Here is a 24,848-nt window from a genome sequence, read left to right as displayed (position 1 = left end):
TAGTTTGCGTTTGACAGCCACAGAAATAGACAACCGCGTAATTCTCATTAAACACATTCTGACGACAAATGTCCCACCAGTCACAATGAAATGACCGGGGAACGTCTCGTTACGCTGCAATAGAAAGCTGTACATCGCATGAGAATTGAAGTCGGCTGTGTTTTTTGCTTGAAAATTACTTGTCTTTAACCGACTTCAAACAAAGGAGGAGGTTATCAGTTCGTCGGAATATTTTTTTTTTTTATGTATGTTACCTCATAACTTTGGACCACGTCAACCGATTTCGATAATTTTTGCATCGGAAAGGTAGTGTCTCAGAGGTGGTCCCATACTAATCTGGTTAAGATCCGATCAGTGGATCATGAGATATATATATATATATTTTTATTTACATGAGAGTTGAAGTCGGTTTTTTTTTGCTAAAAATTACTTGTTTAATTAATCTTTTTCAAAATTCTGCTTTTATATTCCACTTTTGTGGTAGCAAAAAATCTGAAAAATTCACCATATTCGTTCCTTGGATTAAACCTACATACATTTAAGAAATGAGCAACCGAAAGAATGTAAGCAACTGAAAAATCCATTATACTTAGCGAAAAGTATACAAATTCTAACGGCGTTAGTTGTACAATAAAAAAATGATCTTTTATTTACTAATTTATAAAATTTTTTGCAATTCACTTAAAGAAATTTACTTTTATTTTCACTATATGCACAGAATATTTTGTTGTGGTAAATTACAATATTTTTTGCAATTCTTGTGACTTAAGTCATTTCTTTCTTATACTTCTTCTAAGCTGTTTATTTTTTTAATTACTTGTTCTTTCTTTCTTAATCTATAAAGTCATTTTCTCTGCTGCAAATTTGGGTTTTCGAAAAATAACTTCTTCCTGAAAATTCAATACAAGATTACAAAACTGGGAATTGCTTCTTCCCACAACTACTGTTAGCCAGCGATGCCACCCTTCGCTACTATTTTGCGTTCTAGGAAAGGTTTCCCATACCGACAACAACTCAGAAGAACATTTCGGGCTATAATTATTTCTAGTAATATAATTTTTTTCTAACCAATTCAAAATACTGAATTACTAGAAAATTCTATATTAACCCTATAACGTAAACCATGTTAAAGAGGACGTGTCATTACTTTGGAAAAAAATTTAAATCTCCGGCTTTGGAAACGATAACAACAAATTTAACAGTAAAAAGTAAATACAAATTAAAAATCGAGATACTCATAATACATAACAAATATTAAATTAAAGTAAACATCACGTAATTTAAATGAAAAAGAAAGAAATCATAAACTAGTTAAAGCAACACAATTAAAGTGTTTTTAGACAAATATGTAAATAAATACATATTTACATACATGACATGCATGTACATATATGGCGCCAAATACAAAGGTATTAAGTGAAATTTCTTTTTAATTTTTCATTTACGAGTATCGCTTTTGTTCTTAACCGCAGCGGTTAAGAGCAGGGCTTCCTATATTTAATTCTCCTTCTATTAAAATTTTCAAACAGTTGTTGTACAAAACTTAATAATATTAAATGCAATTTAAATGATATAGTTTAAAGTCCCAGTTGATATATGTTCAAGTATTTTGTGTTGCATAAAAACCACGAGTAGGAACAACAAAAAATTGTCAAAAAATTTTGCGAATTTTAAGTTACATATGTTACATAGAAACTGCGTTATAAAGTCAACCAACTACATACTAGTAATATGCACGTATAAAAACGTATATGTATACATATTAATACACTTCTCTGCACATAACCAGCAGGCATAACAATTTTACAAACAAAAACAAAAGGAAAACAGCGACCATAAAAATACATACATACATTGTTGTTTGTGAAAGTGTTTTTTTTTGTTTCTTATGTGCTGCAAATACCAACGTCAATGGTAGTCCCCACCCGCCACATCAACAGCTTACCAATAATACAGACACCACAATAAATGCCACACATACATACATACATATGTACATACAGTCACTGCCAGTCAAAATGGCCCTCCGCAAAAAAAATTCAATTTTACCAAAGTCTTTCATGTCAAATAATTTGGGTTATTTTTTTTTTTAATTTGGTTCATACATGTTACAACCAATACCATATAAATTTCGTGAAAATTTCCAACTTTTTAAACAGGCGGTGGGTTACTTTCTTACATACAAAAATAAATTCAATCGCCTATTGTATGGAAGAAAATTCGAAAGACCGTTCCCAAACAAATATCTCAGAAACTAAAAGTAATTGGTCGTCTACAAAATTGCGTACTCGAAATATTTCTAAAAAATCTGATCAAAAAGTTAGAAATTTACATGAAAATTTTATCGAATTTTCCTGGTTTTTGTACAAAGTTTTGAATTTTGGTTGCTATGTTTTTTGTTGTATTATTTGTTGTAAAAAAAAATTATTTAAAATGAGGGACTTTGGAAATATTCATAAAATCATGGGCCATTTAGACTGGCTGTAACTGTATACATATATTTTTTTTAGCTTTGCTATAGTTTTTGTTTCATTGCTGTAAAGTTTTGCTTGCCAACATTGTGCTTACTACGATTTTGTTGCCATCAACACTATCCAAACAACAAGAAAAGCAACTAGTCTCGACAACACTTCAGGGTGGTTCGTATGCAACTTATTTCTTTTTTGCTATTGTTTTCTGTTTTTTTTTGTAGTTTAGTTGTTGTTGATGCCTTGATTTGTTGTTATTTGTAGCTTTCGTTAAGTAAAATGTTTATTGTCGACGCTTTGCATTTATGTGAGTATGTTGAGCTTCGTAACGGTGGTAGGCGGGTATACTTAAAATAAAATTTAAATTGCAGCTTAAGAAATAATGGAGTTGAATTTAACAAAAATAAACATTAACTATTAGATAACTCAGGTACCTACATACATACATATCGTCGTTTAAAGTACAAAACCGCTTATCAACAAAATGCAAAACCGCGTAGCAAGATAAAAAAAAACTTTCCAGTGTTTACTTATTTAATTCACTGAACTAAATGTTTCTTACCGTCTATCTATAAATTATGAGGTTACAACTGTTTGCAATTTCTTAGATGGATATTTCTTAACATTGCTAGCGAAAGTTCTAATGTTGAGTAGTCTAACGCCCAGGTCCTTTGAAAACTGCTTTTTTCGACATTGCCTGGCTTAGCAAATTTTGACGTCGTATCTGTATTGTTACGAATTGTATTAAATGATGGAATGACATTAGCTAACCACCTCATGCGACGATCAAAGCTTGAGCCGCGTGGAGAGCTTTCCTGAAGGAACCTATCTTTTATAACACAAAAAAAATAAAAAATCGGAGATCGAAATTAACAGTTATTTTAGAAATTTCAATTCAAGAAGTCAGACTGCAAGAATATGCTTGTATGATATTTGAATACAGCAGTGTGATACTTGCTAGCCAAGCAATATTAAACTTGGATGATTTTAAATTTTTATTTATTTCTTTTCAAAAAAGGCAACAAGTACTCGTTATTTCTTGACCTGTATATTTTCAATCAAAAATTACAGTTGAATTTAAATTTTTTTTCGGTAAAAAATAAAAATAAAAATTTTACTTTTATCTTTTCAGTCCAAATAAAAGTTAAAATTTGACTTATATTTTTTTTTATTAAAAATAAAAGTTTAAATGTGACCTTTATTTTCACGATCAAAATTAAGAGTTAAAATTTTAGTTGTATTTTTTCGATCAAAAATTTAAGTAAAAATTTAATCGCTATTTTATCTAAGCGTTTAAATTAGCTGTTTGTGGAATGGTAATCAAATAACCGATGCAATTAAACAATATTAAGATCGGTGTAAACAGTTAGTTTTGATAAAAATCATAATTTAACCATTAAAAATCGAGTTCTAATTTTCAGATTAAATTTAATCGTTTTTTAAGCTTCAATTTTGATTTTCTTAATCGTAAAAGATTTATGGCAGTTTATGTAGTTTCCATTAGAACGTTTATAAATTAGCGATGGAAATAATAGACCAATATAACGCTTATATTTGATCGAGAAAAACTTAGTGTTTGATGGTTATTTTCGGTCCGTACTTCTCGGACTAAATGATAGTGATTTCAATTGCAATACCAGACCGCAGTTTTATTATAGAGAGCTTATCTAGCTAATTTTTTAGAACTAGTATATAAAGCTAATTTTCAAAAAGTCAATAACTTTGCGATGTGGACCGTACTTCCATAAACAAAAAAAAATAATGTAAATTTTAAAAATTTGTTATACTATAAACCTGGCAACGCATTCCAATTTAACGCAGTAACTGAGGCTGATATCATAAGAAGTCTGTCCTCTATAAAATCTAATGCTGTTGGAGAGGCGGTATACATAAGTCTTAGGTTTTTGAAAATTATAGTACAAAACATAGCGCCAACGTTGACTTACATTATTAATTTTTCAGTAAAAACTTCAGCTTTCTCTGATGCTTCAAAGGTAGCGAAAATGATTCCAATTTCCAAAAAGCCATCGGCTATTTTGCCAACAGATTTTCGTACAATAAGCGTATGACTAGGCCTTTCTAAAAGCTGAGAAAAGTTAGTCGTTTTTTAAATTACTGAATACATTAATAAAAAGAAGCTACTAACTGAATGTCAGTCTGGTTACAGAGCCTGCCATTATTGTACAACGGCTTTGCTGAAGGTAGTTGAAGACATTTGCCCTGCCTATGACAGAGGTGACTTAACTTTGCCTTAGATTTTTCGAAAGCTTTCTACACAGTACATCATTCCATCCTATTTTGGGAAATTAAAAAATTATTTTGGATTCTCTGCTAGCGCTCTAAGATTGTTTGATAGTTATCTCAGTAATCGTTGGCAGAAAGTAGTTACTAAAAGCAATTGCTCTGAGATGAAGCGCTTTTATTTGCTTTATTTCATTTCTCGAAGAGCAATAGGACCAACTTTTAAACTTAACAATTGAGTAAGAAAGCAAAATAGTGGACATAGGTAGTCACCCAAATACATTTGACAAAAAGTAGTACATGAACAAGTTAAATGGACGGATTTGTAAGTCTACCATACCAAAGTCCAAAGTCATATATTAAAAAGTAATTTTTTAGTAAAAAACAAAACCGACTTTAATTCTCATATAAAAATTTAAGAGTACCGTTAATTTCTTCATGATCCAATGATCGGTACCTCTGAGGTACCACCTTTCCTTTAAAATAATTATGGAAATCGGTTAAAAAAAATATTCCGACGAATTGATAAACTCCTCCTTTTTTTGAAGTCGCTTAAAAATTACGAGATCTTCACCTGACGTCTCCACCTTCTACAGATTCTATTAAAAAAACTGTGGTAAGACAGAAATGTCAGGTGGGGACCGCAAATTTCCACTATAAAACCATAGCTGTCTTGCCGAATTTCTTACCATCGCTGTCTTAGCATCAGCTGTCATTTCATTGTTTGACAACTCAGTTTTCATTTTGCCGCGCCATCTTCATTGGGTACAGATCGATCTGATTGGATTTATGCCATTTTGAAAGTGATATGTCACATGGGAAAACGGGACAAAGTTAAAACAGAAATTTTACAGATGTTAAGACCAGGGACCGTAACGGTTAAGCTTTTTTTCAAAAAAGTAAAAGAAATAATCGTTATTTTTTCTCCGATATGTTTTCAGTCAACAATAAAAGTTACAAATTGACTTTTATTTTTTCGGTCAAAAATAAATGTTAAACTATGACTTAAATTTTTTCGGTAAAAAAATAAAAGTCAAAATTTTACTTTTTTTTCTGTCAAATATAAAAGATTAAACTTGACTTTTACTTTTTCCGAAGATTACATTCGAAAAGCATTTATGGAAATAGGCACCTATAAGGAGAAGCGCATTGATGTTGATATGGACCTTATGGATTAGTGGGAGAGCAAAAAATTTATATATCCTCGACTAAGAGATCTGGCATGTATTATACATACGGTGACCATATTAACCAACGTAAAATAAAGGACATTTTTTTCAAAATGATTTGGAAATACATACATACAACTTGTATGATAAAAGTACCTTGGCCATATCGTAATTTAAGTAAAATATTTACCATTTAATTATATTATTTAATTGTATAAGTTCCCCTGCTGTAGCGAAAAATGAAGCCAAATCCTTTTCAAGGACTTCGCCATCCTTTGCTACAAAAATGCGTTTACCATAATTCATACTGCACGACGAAGCCAGCACACAGTGGTTCAAAATTCGAATTCAATGTTCATAATCCACTGGAGCCTTCATTTTTCCACCAATTTTTACTAAAAACTAAAAAAAAAATATTTATTTTGGTGAAGATTTTTTTATAACATTTCAAAATTTTGTTTGTGTATTTTTTTGTTTTGGGAGAACCATACAATTATTTTCAACTTGCTTTTGCTATGTAACATTTATTAACTGGAACAGAACATTTTCTTCAAAGCTGCTACTTTTTGTGCATTCTGCACTAAAAAATTTAATATCATCAAATTAAAATTCAGAAATCATGCTCAACTGGTCTCTTGCAAATATTGTAAGCTTTCATAAAAAATAACAATTAATCAAATTAAGTGAAAAATGAAGTGAATGAATGCCAGTGTTGAACCACTGTGCAGCAGGGGGTTTATTGTTCTCTTTCAGTGGAACTGGAAACTCAGCGTGCAACACGATCCTGGGCACAACTTTCCCTGTGCTTTATACATTGTACAAAGATTACCGATTAAATAGAAACCCTTAAGTGGGGTGGGAAACAAACTGGCGAAAGTTTTCATTATATTTTATGAGGGACATTTTTATTTTACATATTCTGCGTTTAAAATTTTACCTCTGAAAAATGCAGAGCCGACTTAAAGGACAGTTTAAGAAATAAAGGAAAAAATTATAAAGGACAGGGGGTTAAAATAAAGGACTGTCCTTTAAAATAAAGGACGGATGGTCACCGTAATTATACATCAAGGGCCAGCGACACAAGTCAGTGTAGAACACGCGTTCTCAGCACTAAGCTTATTCTTAGCGATTTGTGATACAATTTGTCGGAGCAGAACTTGGCAGCTATGTATATTAATTGTTAAATTGAATTCCGAATAATTCCTGTAAAAAGGAACTTAACTTAAAGCTTAAATTAAAGAAACTCAATATAATTACAGAAGATAGAAAACTGCAATTGAAAGGATGTGCATTGTTTATTAAAACATATTGTATTGTGAATATGTAAATTGCTGTTTTGGCCTAAACAATAAAAGTCAGATTGAATTTTTATAATTGACCAAAAAAATAAAAGTCAAGTTTTAACATTTATATGTGACCGAAAAACTAAGTCAATTTTTAACTTTTAATTTTTAATCGAAAAAATAAAAGTAAACTTTTGACTGAAAAATAACGTTAACTGCTGACTTTTTTGAAAAAACTAAAACAAAAAAAATAAATCATATAAGATTAACATTCCTCGGCTAACAAGCATCACATTGTATATACGAATGTTAAAAAGACCAATTCTTTCCGACTGACTTTTTTTATTGAAATTTCGAAAAATAACTTATTTTCGGTCCCTGGTTAAGACACATTTAGTAGAAAATGGAGACGTGGGGTTACACCAGTTTGAAAGTACGTAGTGGGAATTTAAAAGTGTTTTTGTTTCTGTAAAATTTCAATGTAGTCAGATAGAAATTTTGCGATTTTCTTGTATTGAGTTAATTCTCACGCTTTAAATTTTGCAACGTCAAGTAATTTGTCAAACATACAAACTAATTTCAGATATCTCACTTTACAAAGCTTATTTGATATACCCAGCACTTACCTTGCGTCTTTGTTGTCGATTTTTAACTTTTTCTTTCCTTTTGATTTTGCTGTCGATAATCACTTTGTAGCAAGAAACGAAACGAAAAAGTCAGCAGAAAAGTAATATTCCCGATATTTTGTAGCTACACGAGCCGGCTGTTATTCTTATTGTTGTTGTTGTTGTTGTTGATGATGGTGATATTCTTTTTGGTAGGTATTGTTGCCATTTGCGTTGATGTTTTTGTTTATTTTGCGGCCATACTTTCAATGGCTTTCAACTTTGTTCAAAGTATACAAAGTATGTACTTTTGTGTGTAATATGAAAGAGGTGCAAAATGTCGAAAAATTTATGCAAATTGAAGCACTCACACACTAAACAAAAACACAAAAAAAAAAAATTTCGAAAAAATGAGAAGAAATGAAATGAAACGAAACGAAGTTAACGTATGTATATAACGGCAAGTATTCTGAGAAACTAAACAAAAAAAAATAAAAAAATGCGCACACCACGGTAAGTACCAAAAAAGGACAAGGAAACGAGCTGCCAATTGGCTGCTATTGTGTCTCCACAGCCAACGTCTTTAAGTTTAACTGTTCGTGTGCCGGCTTTGTTTGTGCCCCTTTTATGCTTTTCAACTTTATCGTTGTTTCAATATTATTGCCTGGAATATTTTTCCGTGCAAAATCTGCGTGTTCGAGGAGTGAAAAAACTCACCCGCACGCACACACTCACTTGCTAACTGGGCTTATTCACAAACTTGTGTGATATATTTAAAAGTGTTTATTTGTAACCGTAACGTATGCCAACTGACCGGTCGACCGACAGACCAATCGACAAACAGTGGCGTGCGATTTCGTTTAAGCTGAGTTCTTACTTACTTATTTTTTGGTGGTGTTGTTGTGCCAAATTTGCACCTTATATTTTAGTTTCTTTTTTCTCTAACTTTATTTGTATGTATTCTTAGTTCTTTTATAAAAGCACACCAGCTGTACGTATGTATATGCACACAATCAGCGCCTTTAAGCCAGTGTCGAGTTAAGTAAGGTGCGCTCGAAAATGGGAGCAGCAGCTTGACTTTAAGCACCAAAACCGAAAATCCAGCAAGTTAAACGAGTAACTAAACTAAATGAACATTGTAAGAGGAAACTTTGTAATGTATACGAGTTATTCTTAATTTGTTTTTGCTCAACTCGTTCTGTTTTTTTTCTTTTTCGCTTTGTTATTCGTTCGCTATTAAATTCTCGCAAAATAAACTTGTGGCTGTGTGCAAAGTAAAGTATCAGTTACAGGTTCATATATATTTTTTTAACTCACGTGAAGCTGTGTTTTCTTTTTGTAACAAGTAAGTAAGTTTATATTTGCAAGTACGTTTATGTAGCTGAAAGCTTTAGTTCGTATTGTAGATTTTTGTGTTCGAAGGAGTATTTAAAGTTAAAATGGCAATTTGCAATCATTCGACGCGGTGACGCTGGCTTTTTTACAGACACTGCACTCTTCTATGATCCACCTACAAAAACAATGCACTTTGTATATGACGTAGGTATGCATGTACATACATACACACATACATTTGTACGCAGGTACTAGTTGTCGTTAGCGCTGATGCTGCTTTTTTATTGCGTTAGTTTGCTGGTGACTTCTTTTAGTTTTTTTTTAATACATTAATTTCACGTTGCTTGCATTTCGTTTATATTTTATACATAGTTTACAGTTTGTATGTTCGTTGTTATTTTTGTTGTATTAATGAGTATTGTTTTTGAGTTCGCTTACGTTACTTAAATTTTAATTCTTCTGCCAACAGAATGTGGGTTAATTTGCCAAAACAAAAAAAAAAAACAAAAAAAATTCAGCAGCCATTCATTACGGCCAAAGTTGTTAGTGTTGAGTGTGCTTTCTCACTTCATTTAGCACTAAAATTATAAGTTATTGCTTCGTTTTCGAATTTCGGGTTATTAGTTGATTTACATACAAAATATACATTAGTTTTTAACACATACAGCCGAACGTTTACCGTTAAGTAGGTCAGACCATTGACTTAATTCAACACTTTTTCTTCCAGCTATCCATTTAACCGCCAATTAATTTCGTATATAAGACACCCTTAATTACTTTGTTACCACTTTGCGGTTCTTAGTTAAAAAATAACTTTTATATGTAACTGGCATGCAGATGAAGGAAATTCGTTTTAGCGATTTAGTGCACTACTATTCGTACACGATCAAAGCTATTTTCCGCTTCTCTTCCGTTATAGACGTTTGAATTGCAGCCCTGCTCGTTCGCGACTGACACGATCATATGCATGGTAAATTCCATATGCGTCAGCATGATTCAATAATACAAGGTTCGATAAACTGACAGTTGTCTCTCTCGCACCGCTCCCTTAGCAGTGGACCCGTGTTGCTTCTTTGCACATTTCCATGGAAACAGTGTAGCTTTGGTGTGAAATAGAAGTATGAGCGTTTGTGCAATATGTTTATTTGTATATGCATATGAAGCATATTTAACTGATGAAAACATAAACTGTTTTTAAATTGGATGTTTACATCAATGTCATAGTAGTCTTATTTTAGTTTCGAGTCATTTTGCAGTTTTTATACAGCTGAATAGCACATAAATTACGTACTTCACATAGATACATCAATATTACGTTCAACATTCCGTTTAAAATGCCAGATTTCCTGCAAATACATTAGAATTTACAAAAGGAATTTCACTACTAATTGCCTACTTTGCGTACTGTTCTACTACCATTTTCGCACCAAGTGATTTCATTCCTCCCCTTTTCTCCGTCCTTCGTAAATGCAACCTTTTGTAAGGGAGTGTCAAACCGCAGCTGTCAATAATTATCTAACCTTGTATTATTGAATCATGATGCGTCAGAAAGTCATCGACGCTAGTTTCACCACACCAAAGTTACGAAGAAAACAAGTTTCTTCTTCGTATTGCCCTGATCGCAGCAGCTTTGTAGTCGGTAAGTGAGTTCAACGAAAATACTAAAGTACAAATGCACAATACATACATACATATCCATACTATATGTAAATATGTATATAAATATGTGCATACGTAGAGAAAACTTTAATTTTACTGCACTTCTATTCAGTGAATAGGAAATTCATCACTTTTGGTTGCAAGTAAAATTTTTTTTTTCGTGACGGGAAAATATGCAGGATTCAGGATTACACTCTAAAACGAAAGATTCATGAACCGAACCTAATTTGATTTTAACGCTATTTTCTAATTGCGTAAAAAGTTGAAAACAAATTCTCGATTTGATTTCAGAATATGTATTAAAATATAATTGTGAAATATTACATATTTAAGTAGGCATTGTGGTCTGAACCGACTAACGGTTGTGATGCTAAGTAACTAACAGGCGGCATACATGGTGCGTCTGTCTCGCGAGTCGGTTTGGATGTACATATTAGTTAAAATAAATATGTGTTACGTTACACCGACTCGCGAGTCAGACGTACCGTCTATGGCGCTTATAAGAAGTCTTTCCGGTGAAGCCTTTAAGTATTTAGTTAAGAAAACATATTGCGAATATTTAAAAAAATCCAACTAACTCACAATACATTATTTAAAGATGTTGCTAAATGAACATCGCACTTATACCTAGAGCTTCGCAGCAATGATGCTAAATGATTTCTTTTCGTTTGACAGCTTTTACCTAACAAACAACGCTTGCACCGCCAACTGAATTTAGCTGCTAGGAATGTAGTAAATGCAGAGACCGTAACCGTTAGGATTTGTATAATAACAAGTAATTTCTAGCAAAAAAAAACGACTTCAACTCCCATATAAACAAGTAATTTTTAGTAAAAAAAAAAACCGACTTCAATTCTCATATATATATATATATATATCTCATGATCCACTGATCGGATCTTAACCGATTATTAGTATGGGACCACCTCTGAGACACTACGTTTCCGATGCAAAAAGAATTATCGAAATCGGTTGACGTGGTCCAAAATTATGCGGTAACATACATAAAATAAATAAAAAATTTTGCCCATCACTGTTATCAATAATGCAATAAATCAAAGAATTTTTGTTTTCATTGTCCTACTGTACTTTTTTTGTGTTTCTTGAGGATATCTTAGGTCTACGTTTGTACAAGTTTTATCGGGTTTCTAAGATCTGACAAGATTAACGCTGAAAATATAATCGAAAAAATAACGTTTAAAAATTATTGAAAAAATGAAAATCAAAGAATAACGATTATTTTCGATCGAAAAAATAAATATCATAAAATAACGTTTAAAAATAATCGTTACTAAATAAATCGAAAAATGACGATTATATAATGATAATGATGAAATAGAGTAGATTTTCCGATTTCAACATGTGTACTATTGAGCAATCTTCGCTATAGCAGGCACCTTACCGTTGGTGCATAGGCTTAGTTGAATCGTAAATCAGACCTTATGAGCGGGAAGTAGTGTAATCGTGCTACTTTTGGACGATTAACAAGTACTACGACCCCCTAATTCAAGGGCGTTAAGCGACGACACCATGCCGATTAGAAGGCCTCACCAGTGTAGAGCCAGGTCGATGGAGGATTCCTCCGATAGGCCTAAACAGCGCACTGTGCTGACCAAAAAAAGCACTTGTTGGCGCGCTATAGCGGAAAGTGTGTAGCGCAGCTATGTGAGCAGCTTGCTCGGATGCTCGAGTGGGCCAGGAGGTGCTAAAAAGTGGCCAGGACGGTGCTTCTGAGGATTCGAGCTCACTGCGTTCCGACCCTACCACACGACAAAGGTCGCAGGAGACGGTAACTCATCTTCCCGAGAAGCGCAGAGCGGGTTTGGCGCCTCAGCCCTTCAGCGATATCGCTAGGCAGGCGGACTAAACTAGAAGGGATCTTCCCTTGCGTCCGCAAGCTTGCGTCTGGCTTCCCTCAGAACGCTCTCGGCCGAGGGAGATCGAAAGGATCGCCGTTCAAGTAGTCCCAAGGTCTTTTGCGGCAAGCGCTGATATTCCTCATTGCAGAGTCTACCGGGCCTGTCGCTGAAAGCCGAGGAGCCATTACCTATGGCTTCATAAAGGTAACCATGAAAGTCTACCAGACCGACTCCAGAGGGGTTGGCACGCCTCTTCCGGTGCTGGGTGATGAAACGCCTGAGGCGGAAGATGCCTGGTACTATGTCCCACATCTCTGGTTGGAGGGTTCTCAGCGAGCACTTCTTTTTTGAGAAGAATCAACTGGGACCTATACTGCGAAAGTCTTCAAGATATTCCTCCGGTTGCACCTGCGAGCGGCGGCATCTTGGCAGAAAGCTCAATCGACGGATCAATTGGTGCGATCACCACTTCATGTAAAAGGGCCATTGAAATCTCTTGTCCTCTTAATCACCACAAAAGAAAGGGCAACCCTAGTCGTGGGCCTAGAGCATATGCCCTTCAGTAAAGCATGGACTTCAGTATACCCCCGTTTCTTTTGAAGCGTTGGAGGGATTGATTAGTCTTCACTTAAGAAATTTGATTCTTAGATAGCGTCTATTCTTGAAGCAGGATTCAGTTGAAGCGGTTCTACACACGGTTGTTGAGAGCATTTAGCAGCCTATTCCGCAGAAATAATTCGCGGTTGGTGCCTGCCTTTACATAAAGGGGGGGTTTAATAACATCTTGCCACTGTGAACTGCCGAAATAAGCTAACGGTTGGAGCCGACTTTGTTCGGTTTATTTACCGCTTGCTTTGCAACAGAACTGTTGGCTAAAGATTACAAAGTAGGCCTTTATCTGCGGGCTGGGTGTGAACCCTAGAAAAACGGAGCCTATTCTTTTTAATGGAAGAGTTCCACCTTCCCGTAATGGGCGGTCTTCCGCTAAGGCTCTCTGACAGGGTGAAGTAATTGGGTTTGATCCTGGACAGCAATCTTTCTTTGCGAAATAACGTTAAGGAAAGAGTCACGGTGACAAGAGTAGCCTAATATTATTGTAGATGGGCCATTGGCAAGCGCTGGAGTCTCTGCCTCAAGGCTTTATGAACCTATAATTAAGCCAGCTTTACTCGTCTGGTGGAACGTGCTAAACAAGGTCTTCATCGTGAAGCAGCTGGAAGGAGCGCAAAGAGCTGGCTTAATTGCGGTAAGTGGGCTATTTTGAACCACTCCTACGCTTAACTATATGCTAAATATTGTTCCTATAGATTGAGTAGGCAAATCTGGTGCTTTGCGCGCGGCAGTAAGTCTTGGTGGGGTGGGCTTTAAATTTCGACTTCAGTATTTTAAAAAGCTGTGAGTTTCTACTGACTCGGAGAGACCACTGTACGCCGGTTATGGGTCTGAATAAACCTCTCACCAACCATATTCTAAGGAGAGAAGATCTTACGAATGGATCGAAGCTAAATTGGACGATTTGTGGAGGTGGAAGTCTTTTCTGCGAACAACTATGCTTCAACCTGAAATTTTTTCGGAAACTAAACAATATTTCGTAATAAGTCCAAATAAGTAATTCGTCCAAGCTAGGTTGGAAATGAAAATGCGTGAAATTGTATCAAAACTGCGCTTGCCTTCCATATAACGGTATTTTTAGAAAAAACGAAAACTACGGTATTTAAGTAACTACTGCAGCCAAATTACTAAAAATTGTTATATAGATTGAGATTTAATATAGTTTTTTTTTTATAATGGCCGTGGTCAAGCCCAATTATCATGAAATATGTGTACCGCCCAATCGATTCCATCCAAACTTAGTACACTCATTATTGTTAGTCCCATTCAAAAATTCTTTGCAACTTTTCGACATCGGACAATAACCACGCTGACCTCCCATGTATTGGTATTTTCTAAAGGTACAAATTCTAAGATATTTTACAATATAATAACGCAAAATTTCTCAGGTTTGTATTTTGAAAATTTACGAGCCGAAGATTTGTTTCTCATAAAATAAATATTTAAATTTTTGTATCAAGGTTGTAGCTATGGTACGGCTACAGTGGAACCCACTTAAGTCCTATCAACCAATCACAAGTTAGACAATGCATATTTTTGAGTATTGACCTTCGGCTGAACCACTGTCCACTGCAGTGTTTGTTCCCTCGAAGTTGACACAGAAGAGGTCTTTATCCGCCTGGTCCTTATCTTACATGTATGTATGTATGTTCAGGGGTACGATTGGTCTGACTCACTTGGTAATTTAGATACTGCGAATGCCTTTGGTCTTTTGAAATCATTAATCTATGAGGTTTGCGTAAATAATATCCCTACTTTTCCAAGAAAAATGTATAAGATACCTTGGTATACTAAGCATCTAAAGCATCTTAAATATCGCAAAAATGAGTACCATCAAAAGTTTAAAGCGACTAAACTACCATTTTATTATGAGTAATACCAATTATACTTAAAGAAATTTAATGAACTCGATAAGTACTCTACGCAAAATACGTTAATCACCAGAAAGCTAATATAAAAAAAACATCCGAAAGCATTCTGGGGTTATATTAAATCCAAAACTTCGAAATCTAGCATTGCTGCGTCTGTTTTTTATAAGGATAAACATGCAAATTGTTCCGAGGAAGCAGCCAATATTTTTCCCGAGATTTTCTCCTCAAATTTTGTGTGTGACTCAGATATTGCCCATGCTAATACTGTCGGAAGTGGACGTTGGTAGTGGTATTGCTTCACTTAAACCTCAAATCTTATGGATCCTGATGGTCTTTCAGCCATACTCTTTAATTTTTGCATGCATTAATTCAACCTTTGACACTGATTTTTAATATGTCTTTAGCATCGGGCAAATTTATTGATGATTGGAAAAAGGCTCATATAACCCCGATTTTTAAAAGCGGCAACAAAAATGATGTATCTAATTATAGACCAACTTCAAAGTTAACCACAGTTGCAAACATTTTCGAATGTGCTGTTAAGGAGAAATCGACATTCTCAGTTAGTAGCTTAACTAGTTCAACATGGTTTTATTAAAGGAAAGTCCCATAGTCTACAATCTCGCAATTTTTACGGAAGATTGTCTGCCTGCTTTTCAAGCAAGCCAGCAGGTCAGCACAATATATACAGATTTTTCAAAGGCATTTGACAGAGTTTCTCACAAGGTCTTAGTGGCTAAATTACTCTCCATGGGTTCCCATTCAAATTTCCTGGAGTGGATTAAATCATATTTGCCTGACAGAATTTGCATGGTTGTGTTCGAGGATGTCTACTCAAAGCCTTTTATCGCGACGTCGGATGTTCCTGGGGATAGTATACTTGGACCGATGTTGTTTATTTTATTTATTATTGGCATAGGGTCCTGCTTCTCGTCATCTAAATATCTATTATATGCGGACGAACTAAAAAATTATTCTGTCATTAAAAGCATACACGATTCCATTGCCCTTCAAGGAGAACTTGTTAAACTACATAATTAGTGCATACGAAACCGTCTTCATCTAAGTATAAATAAGTGCTCACATTATACATATACAAGAAAACTAATTCCGCTCCCCACGCGCTATCATATTTCTGGATCCCCTCTTAATCATGTTAATGAAGTCAAGGATCTAGGTGTCTATTTCGACACGAAACTAAGCTTTTCCACGCATATCGAATATATAGTTGGCAAATCGTACGCGATGCTGGCCTTCGTCCGGCGTAATAGTTCATATTTTTATGATCCATACACTTTGAAGATGCTTTATATTACTCTAGTAAGATACAGGTTGGAGTATGCGTCATTTTTTTTGGAGGCCATAGCGCAATTCTCATATCACGCGATTAGAACGGATACAGAAAAAATTTATAAAATTTGCTTTACGCTCACTGAATTTTAGTGAACCCATTCCCTCATATGAATCACGTTGTGCACTTCTAAATTTACAAACTCTACGTAACAGATCTGCTTATCTTGCTTGCTCATATGTTGCCAACCTCTTGAATGGATCGGTTGATTGCCCTAACCTCTTGGAAAGAATAGCTTTCAATGTTCCTACACGTAATTTACGCAGTGTTTTTTCTTTCTACATCGTATTTTCTAAAACCAACTATGCAATGTATGCTCCCTTGATTAGAACCTTAGTGGAGCAAAACAATATTCCAACTTTTGACCCGTCTCTATCTTGTGGAGCAGTTCGTACTTTATTATACAACTATTTTAACCAGTTCTTCTGAATTATAACTATTTTAGTACTTACAATTGATAATTTGTTCCTCGAAAACTATAATTAATCTTGATATATAAAATAAAAATAATCACGCTCCGAATGAAACTTACCGGCCAATTGCAAACTCAAATGAAAAATCTGTCAAAAGAAGGTCTCTAACAAAAGCTGAATGGTGGACAGCTGACTTCCGGTAGTGCTTTTAGTCCCAAACCCTTTCCGGGTGCTGCATGTTTACGAAGTAGCGAGTGACAAAATGTCAAAACACTTTCCAATTGGAACTATCCCAATAAAAATAAATCAAAAATATTTACAAATATTTTGAAGGGTTTTACAAATGTCCGAAGTGTTTCGCACAGTAACAAGAAAAAAATGGATCGCGCGCAGATCAATGAACCCCAGATTACGAAAACTGTCTGAACGTGCCAATGAAAAGGACGATAAGGAAGTGGACGTGGAGGCCCTTGTAAAGTAAGCAAAGTATCTGAAATCTTGTTAATTATTAAAAAAAAAAAGCTTCCTTTTTCTCCCATCATAGACGCCTAGAACAGTTATGCACACAAATGGTTTGCAGTGATTACTTTATGCAAGCTATGGAAACAGTGGATGACAGTTTAAAAGCGCTGGCGGGTAAAGAGAAATTTTCCCGTATAGTCTGTTTTGGCATTGGCCCCTTTTCACGCAATTTCCAAGCACTACATCAGCTGGCATTCATAATATGCGCACAACGACACTACTGCATCGGGGAGGCTATATACTTCGATCCTGTCTTCCGCGAGTGTGAGAAGCAAATTCTGAAACATCTGAACTGTGCCCTGATGACAGAAAATTGTGAAGCTAAATATGCTGTAGATGAACTCACTCTCTTTTACCTGCCTCACTGTCCAAACTGCTTGACAAACAATTTGCTGTGGAGGAACTGGCGTCCGCGCAATTTAAAACACGTAGTGCTCATAAATAACAGTTTCGAGAGTTTATCACTTAGCAAACCCGAGCGCTTGCTAAGATTAGACTCTGGTTTTATTTTAGAAGTGCTGCCCTACGTAAAAGAATTTCAATTGGAGGATGATTATGAGACACATAATGTTTTTAATGACTTGTCTGTGCATGTATTTCCTGCGAACTCGCTCCCACCGGCTAATGCCGAATTTTGGGCGCAAAAAGATCCACCAACGTATACCGATGTTGAAATGATTTCTGCAGAGGAATTCGGCAAACTAAGTATATCATAGCTAAGTAGAAAACTTAATAATTAGTTCTATACGTTTTTTAAGTGTAAAATCATTTTAGTTTTAATACATGTATTTCAGACAAAAGGTGTTTCATTTGAAAACTAAATGTTATTAACTAAAATTCATTGATGAATTTCTCCAACTCGTTGTCCTTAGCAGCTTCCTGCTTTTCAAGCTTTTTGCGTCGCTTTACTTTTGTTGCTTTAACTAGCCTTCTTTGAGATTTTTTCAATCGAAGGAGATCGTCCTTCTTTTTCTTTTTCACTGCTAATCTTCTTCGAATATATTCTTCATCACTTGTTGGCATTCTAAATGTGTTAGGTTGCCTTCGATAACTATTTTGGTGAGAATATCGCGGTTTGAATGCACATGGCATAATTTTGAAGCGCTCATGCACAACGGTGCATAATGAATCGCTAATAGGCAGATGCCGTACATCCGTCATAAACGCTAAATCGGATGGCTCGACTTTGAGTAGTGTATGCAAGAAAACGGTATTTGGTGTTATTTCTTTCGAAGGTGCCGACAACAGCAGCCTTTCAGGATACTTTGGGTTGTATCGTAAGAAGTATTGGCCTATTGGCATATTCACCAACAACTGTAGGGTGTCTGTTAGCCCTGCAATAAGATGCGGCATTTTTAATTGATACCCCTCGGAAAGTTGCAGTTCAATACTGGCCAGCATTAAACTATGCTCTAACTGCAAGCTTAAGTTCTTCACCGCCACCCGAAAACATAGAGCCCGATCAGTAAATCCACTACACTGGCCCAACAGCTTTATTCGCAGCCATTCTTTAATGAGTTCATATTGTGTCAATTGTTCAGCTCCAAATTGTGGTTTATATTCTAATTTTACTGAATAACTGCTTAGCAATTGTGCACCGGATATATCCATTGCAGGGGCCAATTTTAGACTTGTTAAAAGCTGCAGGTTAATATTGTTCTCGTCCTGATCCTTTCCATTCAGATTCCACTCGACAAGAGCAAAATTATTTTTAGTTCTTTTTTCACGACTTTTACATTTTTTTTCTAAGTATTCACCAAATTCGTAAGCATGAAATTCTCTTTTAGGATCAATCGCCGCTTGAATTTCGGGTGGGTCGACGGCTTTTTTCTGTTGTATAATATCATTGTCTATATACAACCACTGCGATCCTTCACTAGTGCTCACCAAAGCTTCAAAGGCATTTTCCACTATCAATTTATGTGTGTACCAACCGCAGATCCGTGGTGGCAATGGTTCTTTGAACTTAATAATTTTTAAATTGTCAATGCCCTTCTCAATTTGTAAATGAACCTCAGTTGGCAGGTCAGGTGAGTTACCAGCCGTTAACAAAAACACCAGTGACTCTAATGGTATATGAAATTGGTGCGCCAATTGCTGGGATTTGCGATTAGTTTCCCACATCGCATCACTTACTGTGGTAATACTATTTATATAGTAATCCATGCATCTTTCCAACTGTAAATTGAGTCGCTGGAAATCGTTAGCACATTCGTGCTTTACTGGAACCCAACCTTTTCGTCTTAACAATCCTACATTTTCTATTTGCATACTTTTACGTTGACCAGACTTATTGAATCGGGGATGTGGGATACCAGCGTGGGTGTTCAGTGGCAAGTTCTCTGGATATTCTAAAAGTAATTGGTTTAACTTTGCGGCGTAAAAACGTTTGTAAAGTGTAACAAATCGGTCGGTTGGCGCGTAAATCGCTTCTTTTTGCGTACGAGAGTATTCTATCAAAATTTTGTCAAAAGCTTCCTTTTCAGATGCCCTCTCCCGCTCTAGCGACCGCCAACGGAAAACATCTCGGTCATCTACTTCACTGAATTCTTGCCATGCTTTTATAACTCGTAAGCATGCTAGATGATCTAATCTTTTTATAATCGAAGTCTGCAGACTTCGAAAAATTTCTATGCTTTGCCATTCGTCTATCGTGTGATCGTAAAAAATTTGCTTCACCTCAGTCTTAGTTCGGGGATCCAATAACACCCGATAATCGGGGCATTGATTAAGGTGCTCAGACTGCATAAACACCGGATGAACTTCATTTAAATGATGGTACAACGCGTCGCCGGGCTCATCAAATGATTTGTTGAAATGTGTGTATGGTGGCTGATTGTAAAAAAAACTACCACGTGCGAATTTATTCCCATCTTTGTTCATGGATGCAAAGAACACGAGCCAGCCTCTAATTGAAATTTTTAAAACATTAAAACTAATGCTAAACAAATGGAATTTACCATGGGAATTCACTTTCAGCGAAGAGTTTTGTTTACAAATTACAAATGCTAAAATGTCACTTAACAGCTGTTCAAATTGGCAGCAGCCTGCAGTGATGGAAAAGTTGGTAAAAATGTGCCCATACGTAACAAACAATCATGTATTACATTATAGATTCGAAAACTGAAAACTAAAATCACTTGAAAATTTAAATAAGGTTTATTATATGAAATTAACGAATATAAATCAATGTAAAGACGAATAGTCAAAACTGGTCCAAATTTCACACTATTATTATTTTGCACATAGGTATATTGGTACTCATGTCCGAATAGCTATTTTTAAACATTTTCACTTTTTTTCAGGGGAACTGATGAAGCTAGGCTTTTCTGAAAGTGTGGATTGTATACAAAAAATTAATGATTAAAATGCTTTTTGCGGACGTGGTGTCCGAAGAATCTGAGTTTGCAATATATTTTAAGCAAAAACGGTCGTTAGGATGCGCTATAAAAACACCAAAGCACGCCCAGAACCAAAGTACACCCAGAACCAAAGTACACCAAGCAACCGCGGTGTTTTTGGTTAAATAAACGTTTTTGGTAAAAAATAATCTGAAAGGTCTTTCGATGGTATAAATATTTGCTTTTTAATCACTTTTATATATATGTCAAATGCTGCTTGGCGACTATCAACTGAGAAACCTGGCAATTACTTTACTATATTCAAGTAAGACTTTCAGTAAAACTTGGTTTCATCAATTACTCAGCCTATTTGCCAACAGTGTAATTCAATGAATTAATAATTACTATATATTTTCAGTGTACTGTAAAAATCCTACTGTTTTTTAAATATTGCTTTTAAAATTACTTAAAAGAAAGCAATTTTAATTTTGTGGTTTTTTGGTACTATATTTGCAGTCGATTAGGCACATATTGAAATTATGAATTCCATCTCTGGCTGCATGTAGCAAAACGGACGTAGCAAAAGAAGTGGAAAAACTTGATAAATGTCAATTAAGAAAACTGATGAAAATTGTGTTTACTTTGAGCCCAGGCGCTTGATAATTTGTGTGCAGTCTTTCTGCAAAAAAGTTTAATTTATTATGTCTGACGGTATGTATTCATTAAAGTACAATTATTGGTATAAAATCTGAAGTATTAAAATATTTGCAGAGGATATAATTAAACGCCGCTTATTGATTGATGGAGATGGCACTGGTGATGATCGCCGGCTTAACATGCTTCTTAAACAATTCTTGAAGTGGACTTTCTCCAAAAATGATTCACCGGAAAACAAGTACGTATTACAAGCTGGGATCCAAATACCAGTTAATTAAATTCATAAACTTTTGTTCACTTTAACAGTCAAATAATCTATGATCGCCTGCTGGCACAAATGGCACAATGTGAGTTCGCTGCTGCGAAAACCGACTACACTTCTAAGATGATACAAGAAGAGTTAAAAAACTATGCAAAGTTATCCGACTCCATTGAAAAAAGTATTGAATTAGCTAAAAACGAAATAGAAGAAAGTAAACTTGAACTCGTATTAGCAAAGCAGATACGCAAAAATAAAATGGAGTACGATATGTTGGCAAAGGTGATTAAGGAACAACCTGACCGTAAAGATACCACGAAACAGATAGATGCACTTAAAAAAGATCTTGCTGAGTTGATGGAAAAGAAAATTNATAATTAGATGTCATTGAATTTTACGGTATTGCTGATAGCGAATTTGCGAGTTGCCGTCAGCGAGTACCATCTGTCATAATCAGCTGTTAACCGGATTGTTTTGTAATTTTTTGCCGTTTTGTAATTCCAGGTGAGTAAAAATCTAATTTAAATCCTAGATATATTTGAAATTTCTTAATCCAGCCTTCTAAATTTCTTCCAGAATGGCTGCTACGAAAACATTGCGTTCATTACTGCAAGAATTGCGTTATGCTTCACCGAACGGCTGCATTAAAAATTCACTGGCCGCTCGTTATGTACTAGCGCAGTACAAGAAATATTCGACCACGGATCAGCAGTTGTGTAAAGCACGGGATGAGGCGCTATTCCTTGGACAAACTTATCTCACGTATTTGTCCAGTTTGCGAAAATTCAATGAGCTCTATAAAGAATATCATGGTCGAGGTGAACGTAGTGTCAAAGAGACTGCAGATTTGGTCGGCTTCAAACTACCATCTGATCCTAAGTAAACGAACAGAAATTCCAACATACATACATACAACGGTTAAAAGAAAATTAAAATTGATGGCTTAAAGAAGTCTAGTTTAGCTACATATGTATATAATTAATGCCAAAAGTTGCTGTAAATTTAAATGAACTCAAGAACAACAACTGATTGGTACAACCAGTACAACTTACCACATATAATACGGCTTATTTTCTCAAGAGAAATGTACCATATAAACATATCGTCGTTTAAAGTACAAAACCGTCCTTCTGCAAAACCGCGTAACTGACATTGGCTGCCAAAAATTGGATTTGCTCACACCAGCTCTTGGCTCAATCTTTATTCATTCGTTCTGAAATATACTAGCCAGAAATGCGATTGCTTTATAAAAAAGAGAAGCATTTTGAAATATGAGTGTTTTTACCCTTTAGAAAATAATTTCTACAACTTCACATACGCGGTTTTGCATTTTGCTGATCCGCGGCTTTGCATTCTGTTGATACGCGGTTTTGCTCTTTAAACGACGATATGTGTTTGATAAATGTATGCACATATTTATTTATTTGTTACAGTCCTGCGACTTAAAATTGCAGAAAAATAGTGTCAGTTCGTAAACGCAGCCCGCAGTATCACTTCAAGAACTACACTCGTTTTTGCAACTTACTTCCACTCCAGCATTTAGCCATATTTACGCATACTGGACGTATCCATCAATTATAATTTGGGAAAGTATTTTGCAGTAAAGCCGCAAAAATTCATTTAAGGAACTGACCCATATATACAATTCATAATTCAATTCAAATTACGTGGAAGACTAGCACGTTTCACTATTCACGTCGAAAAGTGCACATTTCAGAGTTTTGCGTGGAAAAGTAGCAAATTTAATTATTTGCGTGGGAGAGTAACACATTTCAGATTGTTGCGTGGAAGACACAACTTACATGTAAGTGGGTTGCGTGGTTTTGATTAGTCAAATCACAAATCGCTAAATCAAATTTATTTCTGAATTGAAAGTTACATCAAATCCCAAATAAATTTTATTTGTGATTTGTTTCGTCGATCAAATAAAGAATAAAACTTATTTATTTGTCTTGATTCGTGATTTATCAAATAAATAATACTTTTTTATCATATACGATTTTCAACTATTTTCCCACTTTGAGTTCTACGAAAAATGGTGCTTACCAAGCTTATTACTAATTACATATTAGCCGTCATCGATTCGCCAACAGTTAAGGACTGGCGAAACGAACGAACTCAATGAGGTACAACCAAACTCGCTATCGTCTATCCGTGCTAGCTAACTTTGTTGTTGCTTTCACATGCAAAATTTTTCGTTAAGCGACCGGAACTCAAACATAGCAAGCAGCGAAGTGGCGAATCGATGACGGCTATTATATTTTGAGATTTTCAGGACTACTTAGCAATTTTAGGGAACATTTCGGGGATTTTGACACTACTTGGGGATTTTTGGGATTTACCTCGCGATTTTTGGGACTATTTCGATTTTTTCGAGCCTAATTCAAGATTCTCGGGATTTTCTCATGTTGTTGTTGTTGTTGTAGCGGCTACAACAACCCCGCCCAGATCGGTTGGTATCTCAGTCGTTGTCGTCAAGTTCCACTAACGGCAACCCTAGGAAGCGTGCAGCTTCTGTGGGATCTGTCCACAGGGACAGGGCCGTTAGGGTTGTCGGGTTTTCCGGGCATGCGAAGAGATGGTTCGAGTCATGTGGGGTCTCTCCGCATGCCGGACATTCGTTCGGCACATCCTCATTCAGCCTACTCAAGTAGGAGTTTAACCTGCTGCAGTAGCCGGAGCGAAGTTGAGCAAGTGTAGTGCGTGTCTCCCGAGGCAGATGAAGCTCTGTCTCGTCAATGTCCGGGGGTGTTATGCCTAGAACGGCATTCACAGGTCTAGAGTCTACAAAACTCGAGACTGCGTCCCTGTGAATGCCGTTCAGGGCCTGTCTGTACGCTGTCGGGTCCAGAGGTTGCTTAATGAACCTCTGGACTTCGTCCGTCAGTTCATCTAGATGCCTCCTGACGTGCCTAGGCGAGGGCTCCTCTGCAAGCAGCTGTCTGTTTGGGTGGCCACTTCTGTGGCTCCCGATCAGGAACTGCTTGCAGAGCATTATGTTGTGCTCCTTAACTGGGAGCATTTGCGCCCAGGCGACATCAGGAGGCATCCCGTCGCTGTCCTAAGTGCCGTATTTTGTCCAGTCTGTAGCTTCGTCCACTGCGTCCTACTAGTCCCTGGCGACCACACTGGCGCTGCGTAGTTCAAAACCGGCCGGCCTATTGCCTTGTATGTTGCCAGCAACGTTTCTTTGTCTTTGCCCC

At 35.8% G+C, this 24,848-nt stretch overlaps 4 protein-coding genes and 1 long non-coding RNA gene across 7 annotated transcripts in view; 3 read left to right on the top strand and 2 right to left on the bottom strand.

Moving 5' to 3' along the window:
* LOC108365243 (uncharacterized) overlaps nt 1-10,044 on the bottom strand; it is an 80,360-nt gene extending 70,316 nt beyond the window's left edge. Inside the window, exons 1-3 of one of the 2 annotated variants that reach the window (XR_001847895.1) lie at nt 9,338-10,044; nt 8,648-9,276; nt 7,788-8,140 (exon numbers count right to left, since the gene is read on the bottom strand). This is a non-coding gene — a long non-coding RNA (uncharacterized LOC108365243). The remainder of the gene's footprint in view (nt 1-7,787; nt 8,141-8,647; nt 9,277-9,337) is intronic. The other variant, XR_001847896.1, reaches the window with a different exon arrangement.
* A 7,066-nt stretch (nt 10,045-17,110) lies between these two features.
* LOC108365242 (SRR1-like protein) lies at nt 17,111-18,199 on the top strand. Of its 2 annotated transcripts, none has more exons than XM_017619233.1 (2): nt 17,111-17,343; nt 17,411-18,199. In XM_017619233.1, exons 1-2 carry the CDS (start codon nt 17,210-17,212, stop codon nt 18,102-18,104), a joined length of 828 nt encoding a protein of 275 aa, XP_017474722.1. In that variant the 5' UTR covers nt 17,111-17,209; the 3' UTR covers nt 18,105-18,199. The 2 variants fall into 2 exon arrangements, with proteins under 2 accessions (XP_017474722.1, XP_017474723.1); XM_017619234.1 differs by having other exon boundaries at nt 17,252-17,343; nt 17,389-18,199.
* On the bottom strand, nt 18,156-20,402 carry LOC108365240 (little elongation complex subunit 2-like). Its single transcript, XM_017619232.1, has one exon. The coding sequence runs from the start codon at nt 20,269-20,271 to the stop codon at nt 18,220-18,222; it is 2,052 nt and encodes a 683-aa protein (XP_017474721.1). The 5' UTR covers nt 20,272-20,402; the 3' UTR covers nt 18,156-18,219.
* Nucleotides 20,403-21,355: 953 nt separating this feature from the next.
* LOC108365244 (THO complex protein 7-like) lies at nt 21,356-22,026 on the top strand. Its single transcript, XM_017619236.1, has 3 exons — nt 21,356-21,440; nt 21,501-21,624; nt 21,693-22,026. Exons 1-3 carry the CDS (start codon nt 21,431-21,433, stop codon nt 22,024-22,026), a joined length of 468 nt encoding a protein of 155 aa, XP_017474725.1. The 5' UTR covers nt 21,356-21,430.
* A 44-nt stretch (nt 22,027-22,070) lies between these two features.
* Nucleotides 22,071-22,789, top strand: LOC108365245 (UPF0562 protein C7orf55 homolog). Its single transcript, XM_017619237.1, has 2 exons — nt 22,071-22,149; nt 22,222-22,789. The coding sequence occupies exon 2, from the start codon at nt 22,223-22,225 to the stop codon at nt 22,526-22,528; it is 306 nt and encodes a 101-aa protein (XP_017474726.1). The 5' UTR covers nt 22,071-22,149; nt 22,222; the 3' UTR covers nt 22,529-22,789.
* The last annotated feature ends 2,059 nt before the right edge of the window (nt 22,790-24,848 follow it).

Source organism: Rhagoletis zephyria, unplaced genomic scaffold, assembly GCF_001687245.7.
Source record: "Rhagoletis zephyria isolate East Lansing unplaced genomic scaffold, Rhagoletis_zephyria_1.1 Rzeph_scaffold_01814, whole genome shotgun sequence".
NCBI lineage: Eukaryota > Metazoa > Arthropoda > Insecta > Diptera > Tephritidae > Rhagoletis > Rhagoletis zephyria.
Note: the sequence above shows the minus strand (reverse complement) of the source record. Positions and strands in the feature narration are given on the sequence as shown.